The sequence below is a fragment of the Anomaloglossus baeobatrachus genome, chromosome 2 (genome assembly GCF_048569485.1).
Source record: "Anomaloglossus baeobatrachus isolate aAnoBae1 chromosome 2, aAnoBae1.hap1, whole genome shotgun sequence".
Taxonomy (NCBI): Eukaryota; Metazoa; Chordata; class Amphibia; order Anura; family Aromobatidae; genus Anomaloglossus; species Anomaloglossus baeobatrachus.
In genome coordinates, this window is record NC_134354.1 from 528,629,294 (window position 1) to 528,653,910 (window position 24,617).

A 24,617-nucleotide genomic window follows, 5' to 3' on the forward strand; every position below is an offset into this window, starting at 1 on the left:
GAGCATTGCCCCCTGGGAAGTATGCAAATAAGAACAATGCTTGCTTAAGTAGTCTTTTACTAGGCATTGCCCCCACTAGCCAGATTCCTACTCCACACTGATGAGGGGCAAATACCCCGAAACGGCTGTCTGTGGATGGATACCATGTTTGGTATAGGTGGTCTCCTTGACTGGAGACTGCCCTTCCCGTGGTTGTTCCTTCCCGGTGAAAGACCTGGCTAGTTTCCTGCCAGCGTTGAGAAACACATGATGGTGTCTCCGCGGCTTTCTTATTTTAATATTGGCGTCACACCATGAATTTCGGGCTTAGGGCTAGCTGATAATATACAGCTAGCCCTAACTCCATTATTACCCGGCTAGCCACCCGGCTTCAGGGCAGCTGGAAGAGTTGGATACAGCGCCAGAAGATGGCGCTTCTATGAAAGCGCCATTTTCTGGGGTGGCTACGGACTGCAATTCGCAGTGGGGGTGCCCAGAAAGCTTGTGCACCCTTCACTGTGGATTCCAATCCCCAGCTGCCTAGTTGTACCCGGCTGGACACCAAAATTAGGCGAAGCTCACGTCATTTTTTTTTTAAATTATTTCATGAAATTCATGAAATAATTAAAAAAAAAAGGGCTTCTCTATATATTTGGTTCCCAGCCGGGTACAAATAGGCAGCTGGGGGTTGGGGGCAGCCCGTACCTGCCTGCTATGCTATACCCGGCTAGCATACAAAAATATGGCGAAGCCCATATCATTTTTTTTTTCTTTTTGTGTAAAAAACTGCATACAGTCCTGGATGGAGGATGCTGAGCCTTGTAGTTCTGCAGCTTCTGTCTGCTCTCCTGCATACACTAGTGAATGGAGGATGCTGAGCCTTGTAGTCCTGCAGCTGCTGTCTGCTCTCCTGCATACACTAGTGAATGGAGGATGCTGAGCCTTGTAGTCCTGCAGCTGCTGTCTGCTCTCCTGCATACACTAGTGAATGGAGGATGCTGAGCCTTGTAGTTCTGCAGCTGCTGTCTGCTCTCCTGCATACACTAGTGAATGGAGTATGCTGAGCCTTGTAGTTCTGCAGCTGCTGTCTGCTCTCCTGCATACAATGAACATTTTGAATAAGGAAATGACATCAGACCTTTTTTTTTTTTTCATCAAAAATCTTTAATGGCATTGTGCACTGATTAAAAACGCAGTGAGCAAAAACGCAGCAAAAAACGCACCAAATCGCAGCAAAAACGTGACATGCAGCACCGCAGGTGACAGAGCAGAGCAAGTTGGTGACATGCTGTGCCCTGACACATAGTGTGCTGCATGTCACTGTATCCACTCTGGGACTTGTTGTGCAGGTGACCGGATGATACATGTCACTAACTGCCCCACTCTGTGATTTCTGCTGCATAGTACCAACTGTATACACTCTCACCTGCACAACAAGTCCCATAGTGGAGACAGTTAGTGACATGTAGCATCCGGTCACCTGCACAACAAGTACCAGAGTGGAGAAAGATAGTGACATGCAGCACACTATGTGTCAGAGCAGAGCATGTCACTGTCTCCACTCCGCTGACCTCACAGCTCGTACACGCTGCGATGGATGCAGGGGGACACAGAACAAGTATTCGGCCGACACTGGAGTCATCTGATTACTTGGGATGAATGAGAAGTAAAATGCTCTGGTGCTCGATGGGCGAAGCCCATGCCGATTTTTTTTAAAAAAAATTCATTAAAAATAAAAAAACAAAAAAATCACATTGTTTGTGGGCTCCCGCTGCATTTTCTATTGCTAAGGGTAACCAAAGCAGCTACTGGCTGCTAGCCCCCGCTTCTTGGTGTTACTTTCACTGGCAATAGAAATGCAGGGAAGCATTTTTTTTTTATAAAGGTTTTTCCCTGAAAACGTTTTTAAGAAAATGACGTGGGCTTCGCCATATTTTTGTATGCTAGCCAGGTACAGCAGGCAGCTACGGGCTGCCCCCAACCCCCAGCTGCCTAGTTGTACCCGGCTGGGAACCAAAAATATAGAGAAGCCCTTTTTTTTAATTATTTCATGAATTTCATGAAATAATTTTAAAAAAAAAATGACGTGAGCTTCGCCTAATTTTAGTGTCCAGCCGGGTACAACTAGGCAGCTGGGGATTGGAATCCACAGTGAAGGGTGCCCAAGCTTTCTGGGCACCCCCACTGCGAATTGCAGTCCGCAGCCACCCCAGAAAATGGCGCTTTCATAGAAGCGCCATCTTCAGGCGCTGTATCCAACTCTTCCAGTGGCCCTGGTGGCAGGTGGCACGCTGGGTAATAAGGGGTTAATACCAGCTATGTTTTACCAGCTGGTATAAAGCCCGAGATTCTTAATGTCAGGCCAAGTTTAACCTGGCCATTAAGAATCTCCAACAAAGGGTTTTAAAAAAAAAAAAAAAAGACATCAGACAGAGAAAAATACTTTATTAGAAATAAATACACAGACACAGTAGGGACTCCATGTTTATTACTCCCTCTCACCCCTCCACGATGGAGAGATCTCTGTACTGACCATGCCAGGAGAGAGCGAGGAAAAGAGAGCGAGCGGGGGGGGAGAAGAGAGAGAGCGAGCGGGGGGGGGAGAAGAGAGAGAGCGAGCGGGGGGGAGAAGAGAGAGCGCGAGCGGGGGGGGAGAAGAGAGAGAGCGAGCGAGGGGGTGAGAAGAGAGAGCGAGGGGGTGAGAAGAGAGAGCGAGGGGGTGAGAAGAGAGAGCGAGGGGGTGAGAAGAGAGAGCGAGGGGGTGAGAAGAGAGAGCGAGGGGGTGAGAAGAGAGAGCGAGGGGGTGAGAAGAGAGAGCGAGGGGGTGAGAAGAGCGAGCGAGGGGGTGAGAAGAGCGAGGGGGTGAGAAGAGCGAGGGGGGAAGAGAGAGGGGGGAAGAGAGAGGGGGGAAGAGAGAGGGGGGAGAAGAGAGAGGGGGAGAAGAGAGAGGGGGGGAAAAGAGAGAGGGGGGGGAAAAGAGAGAGGGGGGGAGAAGAGAGAGGGGGGGAGAAGAGAGAGGGGGGGGAGAAGAGAGAGGGGGGAGAAGAGAGAGGGGGGGAGAAGAGAGAGAGGGGGGGGAGAAGAGAGTGGGGAAAGAAGAGGGGGGGGGGCAGAGGTGCTCTGTCACCAACTGTCTCCACTCTGTGACTTGTGGTGCAGGTGACAGAGTGCAGACAGTTGGTCCCATGCAGCAGGACAGGTGGCAGAGCACAGCGGTGACATGCCTGTCAGTGTCTTGCTGCTGGGAGGAGCAGATGATCACACTGCCCGACACCGGCCGCTCTCCTGACATCGCAGCAGAGCGGGCGGGTGGACAGTGTGATCACATACTTACGTGCAGGGGGGGGATTCAGCTGAAGAACCCCCCCCCTGTACTGCACACTGGCGCCCCGTTCCTCTCCATCTGCAGGACGCTTCCGGCTCCACACTGACTTCCTCCGGATCCTCCCCTCGATGCTGAGCTGTGACGTGCGGTAGTCACCGCCCACAGCCCTGTCACTCAATCTGAGTGGCGCCGGCATCCTGTGACGTACCCGTCTTGTTTGAGAGCCCGGAAATGCCGGGACGTCAGAGGATGCCGGCGGCCACAGCTCCAGGGGGTCATGTGACCGGCACTGAGCGTGCAGCATAGCGCCGCTCAGTGCCAGAAATGGAAATACAAGCCAATGGAGAAGACGCCTAGAAAGGTAAGTATAACTCCTACAGAAAATAAAAAAAATGGGTGAACCACCCCTTTAAAGACCGGATGAGCATGGTGTACTTGCAACATATACAAATGGAGAAGAAAAAAGGAAAAAGATGAGAGAATGGCTTTACAAGCCTTTCTGAATACATTTGTGCATGCTCTTCAAAGGAGCTCTATCTAGCTTAACTCCTAAAAAAGGCTTCTTTTAAATGAAAGATTATTCAGAGAGTACGACATGGACTCATCAGATCTAAAAAATCTATTTAGTTATAAATGCAGTTTGCTTAGATTTTATTTTGCCATCATAAAGCATAAAGAATTTTGCTGTATTTTTATTTCATATTTCAATCATAATACATAGTGGAAACGTTTTCCCCATTATGACTATGATAATGCTAAACTTCAGCCTATTCACATTAAGGTCTCACTGCTGTTTATTTCAAATTCCTATAGGGCTCCTTATATCGCTATTAATTGAATAAGTGCATTAGGGAATACAAAATTATTGTGCCAAAGATGGCAACTGATAAGTAGAATTCTTACCATAGATTCAGCATTTAAAGTGATGAGATCGTCATCGTGATCCAGAAGCTTGCAGGAATACCCTATGTTTACAGCAGTTTCTTGTTTATCTCCAGTCAAAACCCAGATTTGCAGTCCAGCCTTGCGTAGCCTTGTAATGGTTTCTGGAACGCCTTCTTGCAATCGGTCTTCTATGCCTGTAGCACCTGATTGAAATAAAGAGGTTGTCTGGTTTAGAAAATCCATTTCATCCCAGTCTGAGGCAGAGTCAGACGATAGCAGATTGAGCAGATTATGCCAATGACACTCAGAACAAACTCTGATTAGAGTTATCAGCATATGTGTGATCCGATTGTCTTAGAGGAGAAGATAGCTAAAGTTTCTCCATCTTCCCCATTCCGCGAAAATGAGTCTACACTCAGATGTCATCCGAGTGCGTTCTAATGATTTCCACGCACTCATACATGTAATTGGCAAGTCTTGTCTGATTTACGAGGAAAATTGCAGCATGATGAATCGGTATGAGAAAAAAAACAAATACTGTATTTTTCGTTTTATGAGACGCACCGGATTATAAGACGCACCCCAAATTTAGAGATTAAAAACAGGTAAAAAAATAAATAAATAAAAAAAATGGTGTCCGTCTTATACTCCGGTGTTGTCTTACTGGAGTGGGGTGGCAGTGGTGGTGGAGCGGGTCACAGGAGGCAGAGGCTGTGCTGATAGCGGTGGCGGGTCAGTGGTAGCAGCGGCGGGTCAGTGGTGGCAGCGGCGGGTCAGTGGTGGCAGCGGCGGGTCAGTAATGGCGGAAACTGCGGTGGTTGTGTGATGGAGCAGGCCGGTGCGGCGAGTAAAAACTATAGACTCTTGTCTGTCACACCCATTCAAGTGAATGGGGCGAGAGAAAAAAAAAAAAATTGCACTGCACTTGCAGTACTCCGGTGCACCATGCATGCAGAGCGAAATTCGCAATAGCCGGCAACTGAGGAGATTGGGAGAGAAATCCCTCCCTCCCCTCCTCCGTGCCGGCCCGCCCCTACGCAGCGCTGGCCCGCCCCTCCGCAGCGCTGGCCCGCCCCCCGCAGCTTAAGTCCGCTCGCACAGTTTGACCTCAGTCGCATGGATACTAGCATGACACTCGGCTCCTGCTGTGCTGCCAGCGCGAGCCGAGTGTCATGCGAGCATCGCACTAGTGCCCCGTGTGGCCCCGCCCTAATTGAAAGACTGACCCCTGTTCTGTGTTTCGGAGATTCCAGGTGTTGGCAAATAAATACTGATTAAATACTGATGTATGAATGAGGCCTACAGTAGTCAGTCACTGACTGTTTTTTGTGTTGTGTCATGTAATGCCTGTTGTGCAAAACGCGTGCTGTAGAATTTCCCTAACTTAGGGCCCAGTCACACAATTGTATTTTTAGCCTGACTGCTGTCCATGAAAGAAATAAAAAAAAGGGGACAGCACTTGGAGGGGTTTTTTTTCCCACTGACTAAAATCTGTGTACACACAAAAAAAAAAGAAAAAAAGAAGAAATTTCAGCATCTACTAGTTTTCTCTGGAAATTGGATGAGACTCGCCTATTCAAATCTATGGGTGCGAGAAAAAAAAATGGAGGCCGCAGTATGGTATCTGATTTTTACAGACATTTTAATTCTGTAACAAAAGAAACTGTAAATGATTAACTGCTCCTGTAAAAAAAAAAATTAAAAAACTATAAAAAAAATGTTTGCATACTGCACTCGGGTGCCTCAAAGCATATTTTTGCACTTTTCACAGTATCTTCTATATACATATTATGTGGGAGCATGAAGCAATTCCTCGTATTTTCATGTGCATCTTATTTTTTGTGACTTACACCAGTGGACCTGGATCATTTCCTCACTTCTATACCTGTATAAACAGGGATTATAGCTCATACAATTCTACACTCGGCTTTTATTGGGTTTGCATGTGTTTTACCACCATCGTTTTTCATGAGACCTATTTTACATTGCCCTCTGGTGGTTTCCTTTGATTTGTTTCTCTCCAGAGTTTTACAATAACACTGGATAAAGAACCTGTCATCAGGTTTACAGTTATGAACTCCTTCATTATGGGGCCAATTTCCATTTTTGTCTTTTCTTCCCCTTTTTCCCCAGAGCCAACGGTTTTTTTTTTTTTATATATTTTTCTGTCCACAGACATTTATTTTACAACATAATGAACTGTAAAAGGGGGGAAAAAATCCAAATGGGGAGAAATTGTGAAAAAACCCTACAATTACGTTTTGTTTTTTTTTGGGGGGAGGGATTGTTTTTATGGCGTAAATTTTGTGGTAAAAATAACCACATAGTAGGACTCTCCTCATCAGTACAATTGTGAAGATACCAAACATGCCCAGTTCCTTTTAGTTCCATCAAAGTTATTATAGATAACTTGCAACAAAGATAACATATATGAAATATTAATGATGATAATCCCCTTCCTTACAGGGGGCTTAAACATACTGATCAGCAGCATAACAGTTCTTATACCAATACATTTCTAGATACAATAGGAAAGAAGAAGAAAATAAAGAAATGAGGTAAGGGAGAACAGAGAGGGAGTTGAAATAAGGGAAAGGGAGTAACATTAGGACTATAGAATATCACATTTCTGTATTAGACCATATACATTCCATAAGTAAAGTTACTCAAATCAGACATAAGAACTAATGCCTTACTACATCGAGGGGGCTAAAGTTCTAGGGAAATCTGGGTTAAAATGGCTTTGGATCCAGGAATCCCAAATAGCTAGGAATTGCTGTAGTTTTTCACTTCTATTTTCTCATATAACATAATTAGGTTGATACAATTTTTAACTGCGCAATAGAGAGATGGGGATCGCCATTGGCTTGCAATATGAATTTTAGTCTCCAAGGTGATAAAAATAACGAGACAGTATGTTTTATTGTTTATCCCCAGCGGCTTATCACCAAGCTGCAGTGCCGTGGGTGTTAGCGAGACCCCCTAACCCAGCGTCCCAGTTATCTGTGCTTTTACTATTGGACACGTCCCCCATGTGTACACCAAACTACCCAAGGAGCCATACCCTCAAACAGTTATTGGAAACACAAGGAGAGATACTATGCAAAAAAGATGGGACACAGTACGTTCTATGAAACAGTCTAAGGGAGGTCTTGTTCAGTTTCTTTTAATTATTTTAGTCATGAAAAACAAAAATCAGAAGTTTTAAAATAAAAAAAATGGGGGTTTTATTTTTTTGGTTGATGAAGCTGTTTTGTTTTTTTTTTCTCTCTTTTTTTTTTTATTAGTCCCCTTAATACAGGGTGTCGACCCTCCAGCATCACACCCCCTAAACCCCTATCACTGGCATCTCCACAGGATTATGGGCTCCAAAACAATCCCTCTGCAGGCATCCCCCAGCATTGTACAGCCCGCAAATCCCACCTCAGGCACACCTAAGGCATTACACACCCCCAAAAATCCTATCACAGTCATACCCCCCAAATCTCACGACAGATATACCTACAGCATTGTATATACCCCCCAAAACCAAACAGGGGCATGCCCACAGGATTATAGACCCTTAAAATCCCCCGACAGGCTTCCCCCAGCACTGTACACCCCACAACACACACACGACAGATTTTAGACCACCCCAATCCCAATAAAGGCATACCCACAGCAGTAAAGACCCCAAAATCCACCACCCTTTGCCTTTTTTCACTTGCAGCTTTCTATTGATGCCGTGAACAAAGGCTAAAGACATGGCGCGTGTGTCACAGTTCTCTGAAGTTCCAACCACTTCATCAAATGGCAAGCTGTGCTCCGGACCGGAAGTGACGCCAAGAACACATGACAAAAATAACGTTCCACCTTCTAGGAGCCCATACAATCTAGCACCTATTGTTTGTACTGCGCATGGCAGCCTCGATACAAACTGCTACAATATTTTTTAAAACTCACGACCAGTGTTTTTCTGCTGGACGCTATAGACGGGAGAGAGAAGCACTAGGGGTTTACTGGCTCCGCTCAACCCGCCATTGTTAGAGGCTAAGTCCTGGCTATAACATATAGCGCCAGTACCTCATGAGTATGGGTGAACACCGTGATCCTGCGCTATACAGCTGATTCCGACTTGTGCTGTACGAGCTTATAAGAGAAAAAAAGCAAAATTAAAAAAAAAACAAAATTAAATAGATACAAGAAACCTTATTTAGCAAATAGGTGCAGAGAAGCTGCAACACAAAAATATCACTAAATACTTATCGTGCCTTACAGGTATGCAGGGGAGAAGATCCTCATTAGAACGGACATAATGTGCTAGGAGTTTAATAACGGTAAACCTGGTGGCAGGGTCCCATTTAACGTTATTGCTAAATTAATAAGGACTGAGATAATGATTCATCGGTGGGTTTCAGCGTATTACTTGTAGCGTTTGCATTGTGAGAAAAAAGCCCTTCATATTGATTGGCTGTGAGGATAGCAACACACATTCCTGATGATGACTGACTGTTTTCTCTCTTGATTACTCGGAAATAATGGTCAAATCAACTACAGGAGAAAAGGGCAAAATCATACCCCTACTCGCATGGCAGTATTTGTAAGTCAAAACGGGGCTCCAAAACCCGGAACAGTTTCTTCCAGACTATCCAGGCATGTAGCAAATTAGCTTAGCCACACGTTGGGGTACATGCCCACGATCTGTGTTAGCAACGTTTTGGACGCAGTGTGTTTTTGCTTGTGTTGTGCGGTACAAGCACAGTGGATGGGATTTGTAGGAATCTCATGGCCAAGGTGCTTATTTTTTTTGCACCTGTGGCGCAGCTTTCTGAGCCGCGGCATGTCAATTTATGCTTGTGGAGAATAGAGTGTTTTCAGTGGAAGAACACAAAAAAATCTGCTGCGATCACAATCCTGATCGTGGTCATGGACGCTCAGCAAGAGGAAGGACACTGTGTAACGTAGCCTTATCGGTCATGCATTTTTAGACTGAAAACACAAATTGTGTGAACTTAACCTGAGTGCGGTTTGTGAAAAAAGCGCTCGGACCAGTGTTATCCGATTAGGCAGTACTGATCGCAGACCAGATCTGTGTGGGGGGAAAAAAAAAGAATGAAAGATCAAAAAAAAAAAAAAAAATCAGCATGCACTAGTCTCCTCAGCGTCTCCAGAAAATAAATTAAATATTGGATGGCATACCGAGCCTCCATAAAGCATCTGATTTTTAGGAAAACATTTAAATTCAATATCTTAGGAAACTGGATTTAGTCCGGACAATTTTTAATTGCTTTTGTATAAAACCAGATTGTACGTGAATGACAAACAATAGTTTATCCACACTTTATACGCACATGTGAACCCAGCCATGGGCCCTTCACAAGTACGTGTTTCCAGTACGCGGTGTCAGTTTTCATACGTACCGGACACACCCACACCCACACAGCCATTAAGACTAGTTTCACACTTGCGTTGAACGGTATCCTTTGCATTGCGTTGTGTGACGGATGCAACGGATGTGTTGCATATAGTGGCACAACGGATGCTGCAAAACAACGGAATCCGTTTTGATTTTTTTTTTTTTTTTTTTACAGTTTACCGGCCGCAGACTATTGTGAACGATCAGCTGATCGCTCAAGGCAGCCGGCCGCCGGGTGATCAGCTGATCGCTCCCAGTAGCCGGCCGCCGGGTGATCAGCTGATCGCTCCCAGTAGCCGGCCGCCGGACGATCAGCTGATCGCTCCCAGTAGCCGGCCGCCGGGTGATCAGCTGATCGCTGCCAGTAGCCGGCCGCCGGGTGATCAGCTGATTGCTCCCAGTAGCCGGCCGCCGGGTGATCAGCTGATCGCTCCCAGTAGCCGGCCGCCGGGTGATCAGCTGATCGCTCCCAGTAGCCGGCCGCCGGGTGATCAGCTGATCGCTCCCAGTAGCCGGCCGCCGGGTGATCAGCTGATTGCTCCCAGTAGCCGGACGCCGGGTGATCAGCTGATCGCTCCCAGTAGCCGGCCGCCGGGTGATCAGCTGATCGCTCCCAGTAGCCGGCCGCCGGGTGATCAGCTGATCGCTTGGCCGCCGAGAATGTGTGCGGGGGCGGAGTGTGGGGTGGGTGGAGCCGAGCGGCGCCATGGCGCTGAGGACAGGTGAGTGAGTGTGTGTGTATACATGCGGAGTGGAGTGCGGGAGGGGGCGGAGCCAAGCAGGGAAGTGTCGGGCTCCCTGCACACGTACCCAGGGTAAATATCGGGTATAACTAGGCAAAGCACTTTGCTTGGTTACCCGATATTTATCTTGGTTACGGGTGCAGGGAGCCAGAGAGAGCATGCGCAGTGAAATCCTGAGGATTCCGCTGCTCAAAAAAACGTTACATGCTGCGTTCCTCCCGCTGGGCGGAAGCAACGGAGCGTCGTCCAGCGGAAGCAACGCAGGTCCTTTTAGCACAATCCGTCATCCATACAAGTTATGGGAAACAGCGGAATCCATTATCGGATTCCGCTGTTTTCCAAAAGGGCGGATTGTGACGGAAGGAAAAAAAATGCAAGTGTGAAAGTACCCTAAAATCTAAGGTGACCTTCACACCCCCTCCATGTTTTCCCATAGAGTGTTGTCCATGTGAACATGTTCGTTTTTTCCCAGCAGCACGGATCGCATGGACCCAGATCGATCAATGGGTCTGTGAAAAATATGTGCGACACCTACCAGAATTAAATGCATTCAAGAAATTACTGATTTGTATGTGTTAAAAATGTGCAAAGATAAGCACGATAGATAGATAATTATTGCTAATAGATATAGGGCTAGATAGATTGTACAGATATTAACCAAATAAAAAAAATATGCACAAAAATCCATTATCAAAGGGAATCTGTCACCAGGCTTTGGCTAACTCATCTAAGAGAAGCATAATGCAGAGATAGAGATCCTGATTCCAGCAATGTGTCACTTACTGAGCTGTTTGCTGTCATTTTGATAAAATCAATGTTTTCTCTGCTGGTCTGCTGTAGATCTAGCAATTATACAGAGCTCATGAATATGCTGGACTACCTGGCAGGAGGTCAAGTAGACCTCTAATGATAATCTACTGCTGATTAAACAGAGATTTTATCAAAACTACACTACACAGCCCAGTAAGTGACACATTGCTGGAATCAGGATCTCTGCCCCTATGTTATGCCTCTCTCAGATTAGATGGCAAAAACCAGGTGGGGACAGATTCCCTTTAAAATAAACACTAGCCAAAACTTTCCATCGTTTCCCAGTTTATTATAAAAAAAAATAAATAAAAAAAAATCAAGGGAATTAGCTGTAGTCTGCAAATGGACACCTGAAAGAAAAACCCTCAGAAACATACACACACAGAGAAATAAAACAAGACACTTACGCTCATTCACCACTTTATAAAAATAAAAAATCCACGCAGGCCCGACACAGTTCAGCAGTTACATCAGAGATTAAGTAGCATCGTTCTGACACTCTATAGCAGGGGTGGGCAATTAATTTTCCCATGGGGCCGCATGAAAAATTGGGATTGGTTTAAAGGGCCGGACTAATATAATTACCTCAGTTCTACCCAATATACTACATCACTACACCCCCTCCATATACTACACCTGTAATAAACTACACCACTACACCCCTATATACTACACCTGTATTATACTACACCCCCTCCATATACCTGTAATATACTACACCCCCATATACACCTGTATTATACTACACCACTATATAATACACCTCCGATATACTACATCATTACACCCCTATATACTACACCTGTAATATAGTACACCCCCTCCATATAGCACACCTGTAATATACTACATCACTACACCACTATATACACCTGTAATATACTACATCACTACACCCCATATACTACACCTGTAATATACTACACCTCCATATAGCACACCTGTAATATACTACACCTCCATATAGCACACCTGTAATATACTACATCACTACACCCCTATATAGCACACCTGTAATATACTACAACTCCATATAGTACACCTGTAATATACTACATCACTACACCCCATATACTACACCTGTAATATACTACACCTCCATATAGCACACCTGTAATATACTACACCTCCATATAGCACACCTGTAATATACACCTCCATATAGCACACCTGTAATATACTACATCACTACACCCCTATATAGCACACCTGTAATATACTACACCTCCATATAGCACACCTGTAATATACTACACCTCCATATAGCACACCTGTAATATACTACACCTCCATATAGCACACCTGTAATATACTACACCTCCATATAGCACACCTGTAATATACTACACCTCCATATAGCACACCTGTAATATATTACACCTCCATATAGCACACCTGTAATATACTACATCACTACACCCCTATAGAGCACACCTGTAATATACTACACCTCCATATAGCACACCTGTAATATACTACACCTCCATATAGCACACCTGTAATATACTACACCTCCATATAGCACAATTGTAATATACTACATCACTACACCCCTATAGAGCACACCTGTAATATACTACACCTCCATATAGCACACCTGTAATATACTACACCTCCATATAGCACACCTGTAATATACTACACCTCCATATAGCACACCTGTAATATACTACATCACTACACCCCTATATAGCACACCTGTAATATACTACACCTCCATATAGCACACCTGTAATATACTACACCTCCATATAGCACACCTGTAATATACTACACCTCCATATAGCACACCTGTAATATACTACACCTCCATATAGCACACCTGTAATATACTACATCACTACACCCCTATAGAGCACACCTGTAATATACTACACCTCCATATAGCACACCTGTAATATACTACACCTCCATATAGCACACCTGTAATATACTACACCTCCATATAGCACACCTGTAATATATTACACCTCCATATAGCACACCTGTAATATACTACATCACTACACCCCTATAGAGCACACCTGTAATATACTACACCTCCATATAGCACACCTGTAATATACTACACCTCCATATAGCACACCTGTAATATACTACACCTCCATATAGCACACCTGTAATATACTACATCACTACACCCCTATAGAGCACACCTGTAATATACTACACCTCCATATAGCACACCTGTAATATACTACACCTCCATATAGCACACCTGTAATATACTACACCTCCATATAGCACACCTGTAATATACTACATCACTACACCCCTATAGAGCACACCTGTAATATACTACACCTCCATATAGCACACCTGTAATATACTACATCACTATACCCCCATATACTACACCACTAGCCTGCACCCCCATATCACACACACTACACCCCATACAGCCTGCACCCCCATATCACACACACTACACCCCATACAGCCTGCACCCCCATATCACACACACTACACCCCATACAGCCTGCACCCCCATATCACACACACTACACCCCATACAGCCTGCACCCCCATATCACACACACTACACCCCCATATGTCACACACCATGCCCACATATCTCACCCTGCCTGTACCCCAACTTACCCCTCTCAAACACTCTGCACCCCTTCACATCCTTCTGTCAGTCTGCAGCCCTCATATGCCACTCACCCTGCAACTCCATCTTTCCACATATGCCACTCACCCTGCAGCCCCCCTCCCCCTCATGTCCCCTCTTTTCTTATTACCAGTCATGTGTCCACATCTCCTTCAGGATTCAGTAGCTTTGCTTTCTGCCCGAGTGGCCGGCATCCTGTGTCTCCTCCCACACAGTCACATGGGCGTGACATCATCGCAGGTCCTGCAAGATGAATTACTCCGTCTGCTGTGCTGCTTCTTTCTCCTGCCCGGCGGGAACGTTTGAAATGACACACGCAGCGCAGTACTGACAACGTCAGAGCGCGCGCGTGTGTCACAGACAATTAGTGCCGGCAGGGAACAGAGGAAAGACTCCTGCGTTCCGCTGCCTGCACTGACTGTGCGGACCTGCACAGGATCTCTTCCTGCTCGGCACGCTGCAGCCCGGCTCCACTGCACCGGCTGAAGACGGGCGGGCCGGTCACAGAGAGCAGGCGGGCCGGATGTGGCCCGCGGGCCGCCCCTTGCCCAGGTCTGCTCTATAGACTGTGCTTACAGGCAATTCCTGGTCACGCTGCACAAGACTCAGCATCTACGAAGAGCGGTGACATCCGGAACGTTACTGATCTTCAGAGTTATGAACAGCGCAGCGTCACCCGGAACCTCTGAAGAATGGTAATGTTACCGGTATCACAGCTCTACACACCCACACGGAATCGCACAGTGCAGAGTGAACAGGAGTCTATGGAGTGTTAGAATGATGCTCCATAGACTTTGTTCGTCAGAATCCCTGTACTACGTTGGACATGAGTGGGAATTATTTTTTTTTTTTTTTTTTTTTTAAAGTGGTGATAAAGGGTATGTGTATTGTTTCATTTCTCTGTTATTGTTTTTTTTCAGGTATCTATTTGTGCACTACGACGGATTTGCTGGACAATGGTGGATTCTCTGGAGTATGGTGGACCTGTGTAGATTTTTTTTTATTTTTGTATAAAAAAAAAAAAAAATAAAAAAAAGTGTGCGGAATGACGGAAAGTTTGCATGCTTATTTTAAAAAATGATTTTAGTTTGAGTGTGACTTTTTTTTTTTATTGCTGGGTTAGCAATGGGGGTGTCTGACATCTCTCCATTACTAACACCAGGGCTTGATGCTATCTGTATTTTAGGGCAGTTCAAAGTTAGCATCGACCCAAAATACCATTACCCTGATTGACAAAGCTCCAGGGAAGAGCCGAGGTGAAGAGCCAAAATTGGATCATCTTGTCCTCCCTTCTGGTGTGGCTGCTGGCTGGTATTTTTTAGGCTGGGAAGGGCCCAACAACAATTGACCTTCCCAGCCTGATAATATCAGCTCACAGCTGTCTGCTTTACCTCTGATAGCTATCAAAAATGGGGGCGACCCCACATTGTTTTATCCACTAGCTATCTATCTTTATACATCATTAGCCACATAAAATTCATTATATTCAGTGTTGTGTTTTTTTCCAGTACGGGTCACACAGATGGCACACGTACACATGGATGGACACACAAATTGTCAAAATGGAACGTGCCACACATGCATATTTTGTACATGTGTGAAGTGCCTTAAGTTGTTGCAGACACCCAAGGGACATAGAATATGTATACAGTATACCATTGTACAGTATATACTATACAGCATGTCTATTAATTTGCATTTGTGGATACAGTACTGTACTTTCTTTCTGCTAACCAGTGCAGCACATTGCATCTACTGTAATCTAATTGCCTGTGCAGTATTCCTACCCCACATTTGGCTTCGTTCTGTCCCTATTTTGTGAAGAATAGATCTGGGGTGTGTTTGTTTTTTTGTGTATTGTACTAAAATAAAAGGTTGTCATATTTCTACATCATTTTTTTCTCTCTATAGTACCTCCCGCACACCAACAATTCTATTGTAAGCTAATGTGCAGTTTAATTTGTTTTATGTTTTTTACTGTAATCCTTTAATATTTAATCTGTATTACTGTAATACGTTTATATAAATACAGTAAATATTTCTGGGTTGTGGAACGAAGTGTCTGCGTTCGAATTATTTCCTATCTATATAAAGTGAAAGCTGCACCTCAAATTCAGAGAAATATGAATAAGCATAACTGCTCTATAATACATAAAGAAATGAAAAATACAATTAGCCATATGAAAAATTTAAAAAATGTGACATTGCGTGACTGCTGAGGATTATTTGAAAAAAAAAAAAAAAAAAAAAAAAAGATATTTAGCTAATGTATTGCTCAATTCATTACTGCCCCATACCACTTCACGGTAATCTCTTATTTATCCAATACCAATTATTTCCTATGGGAAATTTTGCTTTGATATAAGAGTAACTTGGTTTAAGAGCAAACTCCCAGAATGAATTATGCTTGTAATACAAGGTTCCACTGTATATCGGCTGACTTTTTGAAAATGGTGTAATTTGTGTGGGGCTTTGGCACTTGAGATCTGAAATAATCCATAAAAAATAATTTCTGAATGGTTATTGAAAGTTTGAAAGATCACAGATAAACTTTTAAAATCTAATGTCCCCAAAAAATTAATCTCTGTATAAACAAGGATGGCAAAATGCATGTATTCGATACATACGGATCTAAGGTTACAATTATCGAAAGTATAACGTCACATATAAATTAAAAAAAAAATACCAAACAAAAACAAAAAATACTCACAGTCCACAGTTCCCATCACATTTTAGCTGACGGTCAGTGACTACATCAGGGCTTATGTCTGAGCCCCAGTAAAATGGGATTTAAGAGTATATGCTGATGGTGCCATTGACTACATTGGTACAGACAAAGTTACAGTGTGCTCTGTCGTACAACATTTTCCCATACCTATTTTAAGGTCCAGTCACACTAAGCAACTTACCAGCGATCCCAACAACGATAGGGATCGCTGGTAAGTTGCTAGGAGGTTGCTGGTGAGATGTCACACTGCGACACTCCAGCGATCCCACCAGCAACCTGACCTGGCAGGGATCGCTGGAGCGTCGCTACACGAGTTGCTGGTGAGCTCACCAGCAACCAGTGACCAGCCCCCAGCGCCGCGTGGAAGATGCTGCGCTTGGTAACTAAGGTAAATATCGGGTAACCAACCCGATATTTACCTTGGTTACCAGTGCACGCAGCTACACGTGCAGAGAGCAGGGAGCAGCGCACACTGAGCGCTCGCTCCCTGCTCTCCTAGTTACAGCACACATCGGGTTAATTACCCGATGTGTGCTGCAGCTAAATGTGCACAGAGCAGGGAGCAGCGCACAATGCTTAGCGCTGGCTCCTTGCTCTCCTAGTTACAGCACACATCGGGTTAATTACCCGATGTGTGCTGCAGCTAAATGTGCACAGAGCAGGGAGCAGCGCACAATGCTTAGCGCTGGCTCCCTGCTCTCCTAGCTACAGCATACATCGGGTTAATTAACCCGATGTGTCCTGCAGCTAAATGTGCACAGAGCAGGAGCCGGCACTTACAGTGAGAGCGGCGGAGGCTGGTAACAAAGGTAAATATCGGGTAACCAAGGACAGGGCTTCTTGGTTACCCGATGTTTACATTGGTTACCAGCCTCCGCAGAAGCCGGCTCCTGCTGCCTGCACATTTAGTTGTTGCTGTCTCGCTGTCACACACAGCGATCTGTGCTTCACAGCGGGACAGCAACAACTAAAAAATGGCCCAGGACATTCAGCAACAACCAACGACCTCACAGCAGGGGCCAGGTTGTTGCTGGATGTCACACACAGCAACATCGCTAGCAACGTCACAAAAGTTGTTCGTTAGCAGCGATGTTGCTAGCGATGTTGCTTAGTGTGACGGGGCCTTAAGGCTTCGCAATGTGTGTTATACCAGAAAACAAGTGTAAACACTTTGATAAATTGGGACCTTAATGTTAGAATGGTGCACAATATTAATAGTGCAGCAGGTTGCTACGTGTAGCTTGTACTTAACCGCTTAAAAAGTGTTTTCCCACGAAGAAATTACATTTTAATCAATATATCTTGGAATAATAATAAGTTCCAACAATTGGATGTGTTTTAAAAAAAAAAAAAAAAAAAAAAAAATGTCCCTGTGCTGAGATAAGGAGAAAAGATGACTGTCCCACCGGGTGAAACTCAATCCCTGTTTATCCCATCAGATGAAAAAAGACAGCAATGTTTCGACTGGTTTGGTCTTTATCAAGCACAGTAAAAAATAACTAATGCCCGTTTTTTTTTTTTATACAAAGTCAGTTATCCAACCAGCAATTAAAACAAAGCCGCCCCTCATTTACATAGTAAACATACATAACATGTATCTCAAAGATCAATGTGTACACAGTGTAAATCGCATCCCCCGAAGGGGTTAGAATTACATCAATAAATCAAAAAATACATATCAGATTATAAAAAAAACAGTTTGACAGTACCTATATATGAAAAACCCGACGTTCATCTCCATGCCTGTGTTGTCATGGTGACAAAGCTTTATCCCAGAACAACACGGGGGACCTAGTGAATGACCTGCATAGAGCTGGGACCACCGTAACAAAGGCTACCATCGGTAACACACTACGCTGCTAGGGACTCAGATCCTGCAGTGCCAGACGTGTCCCCCTGCTTAAACCAGTACATGTCCGGGCCCGTCTGAAGTTTGCTAGAGAGCATTTGAATTATCCAGAAGAGTATTGGGAGAATGTCATATAGTCTGATGAAACCAAAGTAGAACTGTTTGGTAGAAACACAACTCGTCGTGTTTGGAGGAGACAGAAAGGTGAGTTGTATCCAAAGAACGCCATACCTACTGTGAAGCATGGGAGTGGTAACATCATGCTTTGGGGCTGTTTCTCTGCAAAGAGACCAGGACAACTGATCCATGTACATGAAAGAATGAATGGGGCCATGTATAATGACATTTTGAGTGCAAACAGCATTCCATCAGCAAGGGCATTGAAGATAAAATGTGGCTGGGTCTTTCAACATGATAATGATCACAAGCACACCGATAGGGAAACGAAGGGAGTGGCTTCGTAAGAAGAATAAGAAGGTCCTAGAGTGGCCTAGCCAGTCTCCAGATCTCAACCCCATCAACCCCTTAGAAAACCTTTGGACGGAGTTAAAAAATCCATGTTGCCCAGCGACAGGCCCAAAACATCACTGCTCTAGAGGAGATCTGCATGGAAGAATGGGCCAACATACCAAAAACAGTGTGTGCCAACCTTATGAAGACTTACAGAAAACCTTTGACCTCTGTCATTGCCAACAAAAGATACATAAAATATTGAGATGAACTTTTGTTATTGACCAAATACTTATTTTCCACCATAATTTGCAAATAAAATCTTTCAGAAATCAGACAAGGTGATTTTCTGGATTTGTTTTCTCATTTTGTCTCTCATAGTTGTGGTCTACCTATGATGTCAATTACAGGCCGACCTCATCTTTTTAACTGGGAGAACTTGCACAATTGGTGGCTGACTAAATCCTCCCCCCCCACTGTATATCTATAGAGACCCTGGCGCTCTATCTATATATATATATATACACATATACACACACACACACACACATATACACAGATCCCAGTTTTACTTTGGGACGTAGCTGCATTTCAGAGAAAACAGTCTGAAAACATGCAGGCAAGCTCTGATTCATGCTGTCCGTAGGTCGAGCAACATGAATCAAATTACATTTTCACTTTAAACAATTAGTCTATATAAAATATGCTGTATTAAATGGTAACTAACAAATGATCAGACTAAAGAAAATTAAGTGCAGGCTTTCCTGAACATCACCGGTTAACCGCATTGAGTTTATATCTACACAGCATTAGAATAATAGCCCCCGCCTATTCTTGTATGGAAGAAAAATTAATAAACTTACCGAGCAAATGCAGATTGGTCTCCAGGCGAACTGCAGATTGAAACAGTAGCTCTTCACGATTCTCTAATGAGGATTCTGCTTGTAAATGAAATTTCAACCAACAGGCGTACTCCTCCTTACTGAGAACCTGGAAGAAAGTAATTTAAAATGTGTATTATTTATGGACTATAATCTCCGAAGTAAACTCTACTTGTATAATATATGGTTTGTGTTTAGACAGCACAGAGTAAGATGACACAAAGATGGATTAACAACATGTGTAGACTCCGCTATCTGCACAAGGCCATTTTATTCTAAATGAGATAGAAGATGTTCCTGACAAACTATTTTTGTAAACTCACAAGTAACTACATGTATACGAGATGATGAGATAAATGCCCCTTCTGGTGAAATAAGGTTGGCACTAAATCTGATAAGCCAAGAAGCCACATTTTATAGGAAATAAAAATGGGGATTTCTAATAGAATCCTGGATGCTATAGCTGGTGGATAATTTATAAAGAAAGCGCCCCCACAGGGAGTAAGAGAAGGGGGAAAACAGGGAAAGTATGGTTTCAGCTACCGTATTTTTCGGACTATAAGACGCAAATGTTGGGGGAAAGTTGGGGGTGCGTCTTATGGTCTGACTATAGGGCTGCGGCCGGGAATGAGGGTGCTGCGGTGGAGCGGGTCATAGGGGGCACAAGCAGGCTGTAGCAGCCTGCTGTGACCACGTGAGCCCGCCCATTACATATGCACGCCCATCCTCTCGCCCATTTCTCAGCGCAGAAGCCGGCACTGACAGGTGGGCGGGAGGACGAGCAGGGACGCGCACATAGTAAAGAGCCGGTCCGCATGATCACCCCTGCCAATTACAGCCTGGAGTGATCATGTGCGGCTGTATTCACTGCCCCCCGCGCGTTATCAGCATCAGCGGGGTGCAGTGAATCAGTGTACTCACCCGTCCCCGTGTGTGGAGCCGTCCCCCTGCAGCACGCGATGTCTTCCTGTGTGTGCCGGTCAGCTGATTGGCACAGACAGGAAGACATCGCGTGCTGCAGGGGAACGGCTCCACACACACAGATCAGTGGTGCAGAGAGGAAGATAATCGGCGCTGGAGGGAGTGAGGAAAAGGTGAGTATAAACGTTTATTTGTTTTCTCTGTGCTATAGGATACAGGCCATATACCAGGATGGTATATGAGCACGATGGGGGCATATAGCAGGATGGATGGGGGGTATATCAATAGGATGGGGGTATATGAACAGGATGGGGGTATATGAACAGGTTGGGGGTATATGAACAGGATGGGGGTATATGAACAGGATGGGGGTATATGAGCAGGATGGATGGGGGAATATGAGCAGGATGGGGGTATATCAATAGGATGGGGGCATATGAACAGGATGGGAGTATATGAGCAGGATGGGGGAATATGAGCAGGATGGGGGTATATGAGCAGGATGGGGGTATATGAGCAGGATGGGGGTATATGAGCAGGATGGGGGTATATGAGCAGGATGGGAGTATATGAGCAGGATGGGAGTATATGAGCAGGATGGGAGTATATGAGCAGGATGGGGGTATATGAGCAGGATGGGAGTATATGAGCAGGATGGGGGTATATGAGCAGGATGGGGGTATATGAGCAGGATGGGGGTATATGAGCAGGATGGGGTTATATGAGCAGGATGGGGGTATATGAGCAGGATGGGGGTATATGAGAAACCAAGGAAAAAAAATTGTGAAAAAATACCCTGCTGTAACTAAATAAAAGCATAGTGCATATAAACATAGGGTACTTAGTAAACACTGTTTTTGATCAAAAAAAGCATAAAGCTATCCCACCAACGCCAAGGTGTACCCAGTTGGGATAGTACCTACACTCTCTAATATTAAAACCTTACCATGGGTCTAAAATAGGCCTCAATGTGGCTAAGGGCTGAGAGCGACCGGGTCCCAACAGGACACACACAGTCAGGGGGATTCACAGAATGAAATGTCCAGCTCGCTGAGAAGGGGGCCACTCCCTGTTTGTACTGAATACAAAAAAACTACTTAAAAACAAAAAAGTGAGCCAGAGTATGAGATGGTATACATGGTACTTGTGAGACCATGTTCACACTGGCCATGAGACAAAGAGAAACCAAGGAAAAAAAAGTATATGAGCAGGATGGGGGTATATGAGCAGGATGGGGGTATATGAGCAGGATGGGGGTATATGAGCAGGATGGGGTTATATGAGCAGGATGGGGGTATATGAGCAGGATGGGGGTATATGAGCAGGATGGGGTATATGAACAGGATGGGGGTATATGAGCAGGATAGGGGTATATGAGCAGGATGGGGGTTTATAGCAGGATCATATACAAGGCAGGAGGATCATTACCAGGATGGGGTACCTTAGTAGAGAATTTGGGGACATTACCCCCATAACAGTATCGGCAGCAGATCCTCGCCCCATAACAGTGTGTCATGACCACATTTTTTTGCTTAAAGTTTTATTTTCCTATTTTCCTCCTCTAAAACCAGGGTGCGTCTTTTACTCCGGTGCGTCTTATAGTCCGAAAAATACGGTATATACAAGGGCTCATCACATTATTCTATACAGAATAGTAAGAAACAAGGTCTAGATAGAGACTTATAATACATGAAAAGGAATTAGAGGAAACAATAGCAGGAATATGCATTATTAACGTGGAAATACAAAAATAAGGGATCCTTTTAAAAGGAATCTGTCACCAGGTGTTTGCCACTAAGTCTAAGAGCAGCATAATGTAGGGGCAGAGATCCTAATTCCAGTTATGTGTCACTTACTGGGCTGCTCATTGTAGTTTTGATAAAATCATGGTTTAAATCAGCAGAAGATTATCATTCGAGGAATATTTAGCATGCTGCCAGGTAGTCCAGCTAATTCATAATTCATGAACTTTGTATAACCTCAAACACACCATTGATTACAATGTACACAGAAAACTGCCAATCATTGTTGTGGGCGGGGTTACAGAGATACAGATTCAAATAACTGCTAGATCTTCAGCAGAGAAAACAGTAATTTTATCAAAATGACAGCAAACCGCTCAGTAAGTAATACATCGCTGGAATCAGGGTCTCTGCCCTTACATTATGCTGCTCTCAGATGAGGGAGCAAAAACCTGGTGACATATTGCCTTTAACATTTTTCATAATATTAAGGGAAATTGGTCAGCAATGTAATCTGGGAGCAACAAGATGTAGTGGAAGATACTCTTATTACAGTGATGTGTTCATGTACTGGGCTGCGTTTTACTGTTCAATACAATCTATCAGTGTTTTAGCCGCAGGAGATTCACTGCAGGATTGCTGTCCTGTGCCTCCTAGCCAACCTCGCCCTGAGCACCGATTAGCGGCCTTCTTGCACTATACATGTTCACAGATGCTAATCGGCAGCATGACCCAGGGAGAGACCCAGATTCCAGGGATGCATCGCTTACTGGTCTGCTTACTGCGGTTCTGATAAATTCCAGTTTTATCTGCTAAAGCTCTACCAGTTCTCGAGTGCTGAGCTCTACTTAACCCCACCCATGTTCTGTGTACACGGTGCATAAGGCTATGTGCGCACTTACCGGATTTTGCCGCGGATTTTTTGCGGTTTTGCTGCATGTTTTGCTGCAGAAAATGCTTATAACATCTCTGCAGTGAATCACCAGCAAAACCTATGGGCAAAAAAAATCCTGTGCGCACTAGGCGGAATTTGACAGCTGCATGTTTTGCTGCGGGATTCCCGCAGCAAAAACAATTGCATGTCACTTCTTTTCCGCACATCGCTGCGGGATTTCACTCCATTGACTCCAATGTTAATCGTGAAATCCCGCAGGGAATAACGCAGGCAGCAAATTCTGTGCGGTTCACTGCGTTTTCCTGCGTTATTCCCTGCGGTATTTCGCGGTTTACCTCCGGTAATGTACATCGCTTGTCTGCGGTTTTGCAGGGAAGTGATATCATTACAGGAAGAGGAAGCAAAGCAGAGAGTAAACACACACACAGATCACAGACACAGACATCACAGACACAGACATCACAGACATAGAACACAGACACAGACACATAGAACACACATAGAAAGCAAACGGAAATATAGAAAAAAAAGAATGTGGGCTCCGCTGTATATTTACCGTCCAGCCAAGGTAAGCACACAGCGGCGGCCCGGTATTCTCAGGCTGGGGAGGGAGAGGGGGCAGGGTTAATGTCCCCCGCTTCACTCCCACCTCCCACAGCCGAGAATATCAGCCGCAGCTGCCCCGGGACTGTCGCATGCATTATGTGGCAGCACCGGCGTGTCCCCGGCTCTTCCTGCCGCCGTGTAGCAGTGGCAGTCAGGGTAATACAAGGGGTTAATGGTGGCGGATCGCCGCCATTAACTCCAGGCTTGATCATGGCAGCGTCTATGTGACAGCTGACATGATCAACCCGTAAGTAAAGTGAATAAAACACACAGAAAAATCCTTTAATTTTAAATAAAACAAACAAGCCTCGTTAACGCTTTTATTAACCCCTCCCGAAACAAAGCTCCGACGTAATCCACAGGTCCTGCGCTGCTTACATCCAGCCGCGACTGTCACAGACACAGCGCTGAATGAATGCAGCCTCGCAGCGAGACAGCAGAGGTAATTACCGGTCATTTCCCACGGCCAGTAATGTGAACTCACTGCCGACCGTGGGAAATGCAGCGATCTGTCCTCTATCTATCTATCTGTCCTCTATCTATCTATCTGTCCTCTATCTATCTATCTGTCCTCTATCTATCTATCTATCCCTCTATCTATCTTAGAGTGAAATGACTTTTTTTTTTTTCAATGTGCTTTATTGCATTGAATGCAATAAAGCACATCCCAACCCGCAAGCGGCAATACCGCGAACAATACCGCGGCAAACCGCATGCGGTTTTCGGGTGCGGTTTGCCGCGGTTTTTTACCGCGGGTGCGGTAATCTTTGAATACCTGCGGAATTTTCTTGAGA

At 44.7% G+C, this 24,617-nt stretch overlaps 1 protein-coding gene across 1 annotated transcript in view; it reads right to left on the reverse strand.

Annotated features, from left to right (window-relative positions):
• The window catches only part of ATP10A (ATPase phospholipid transporting 10A (putative)), a 292,107-nt gene that overhangs the window by 44,914 nt on the left and 222,576 nt on the right, over positions 1 to 24,617 (reverse strand). The window contains exons 12-13 of the mRNA XM_075336608.1: positions 19,642 to 19,768; positions 4,208 to 4,392 (exon numbers count right to left, since the gene is read on the reverse strand). Coding sequence (XP_075192723.1) covers positions 4,208 to 4,392; positions 19,642 to 19,768 — 312 coding nt within the window. The remainder of the gene's footprint in view (positions 1 to 4,207; positions 4,393 to 19,641; positions 19,769 to 24,617) is intronic.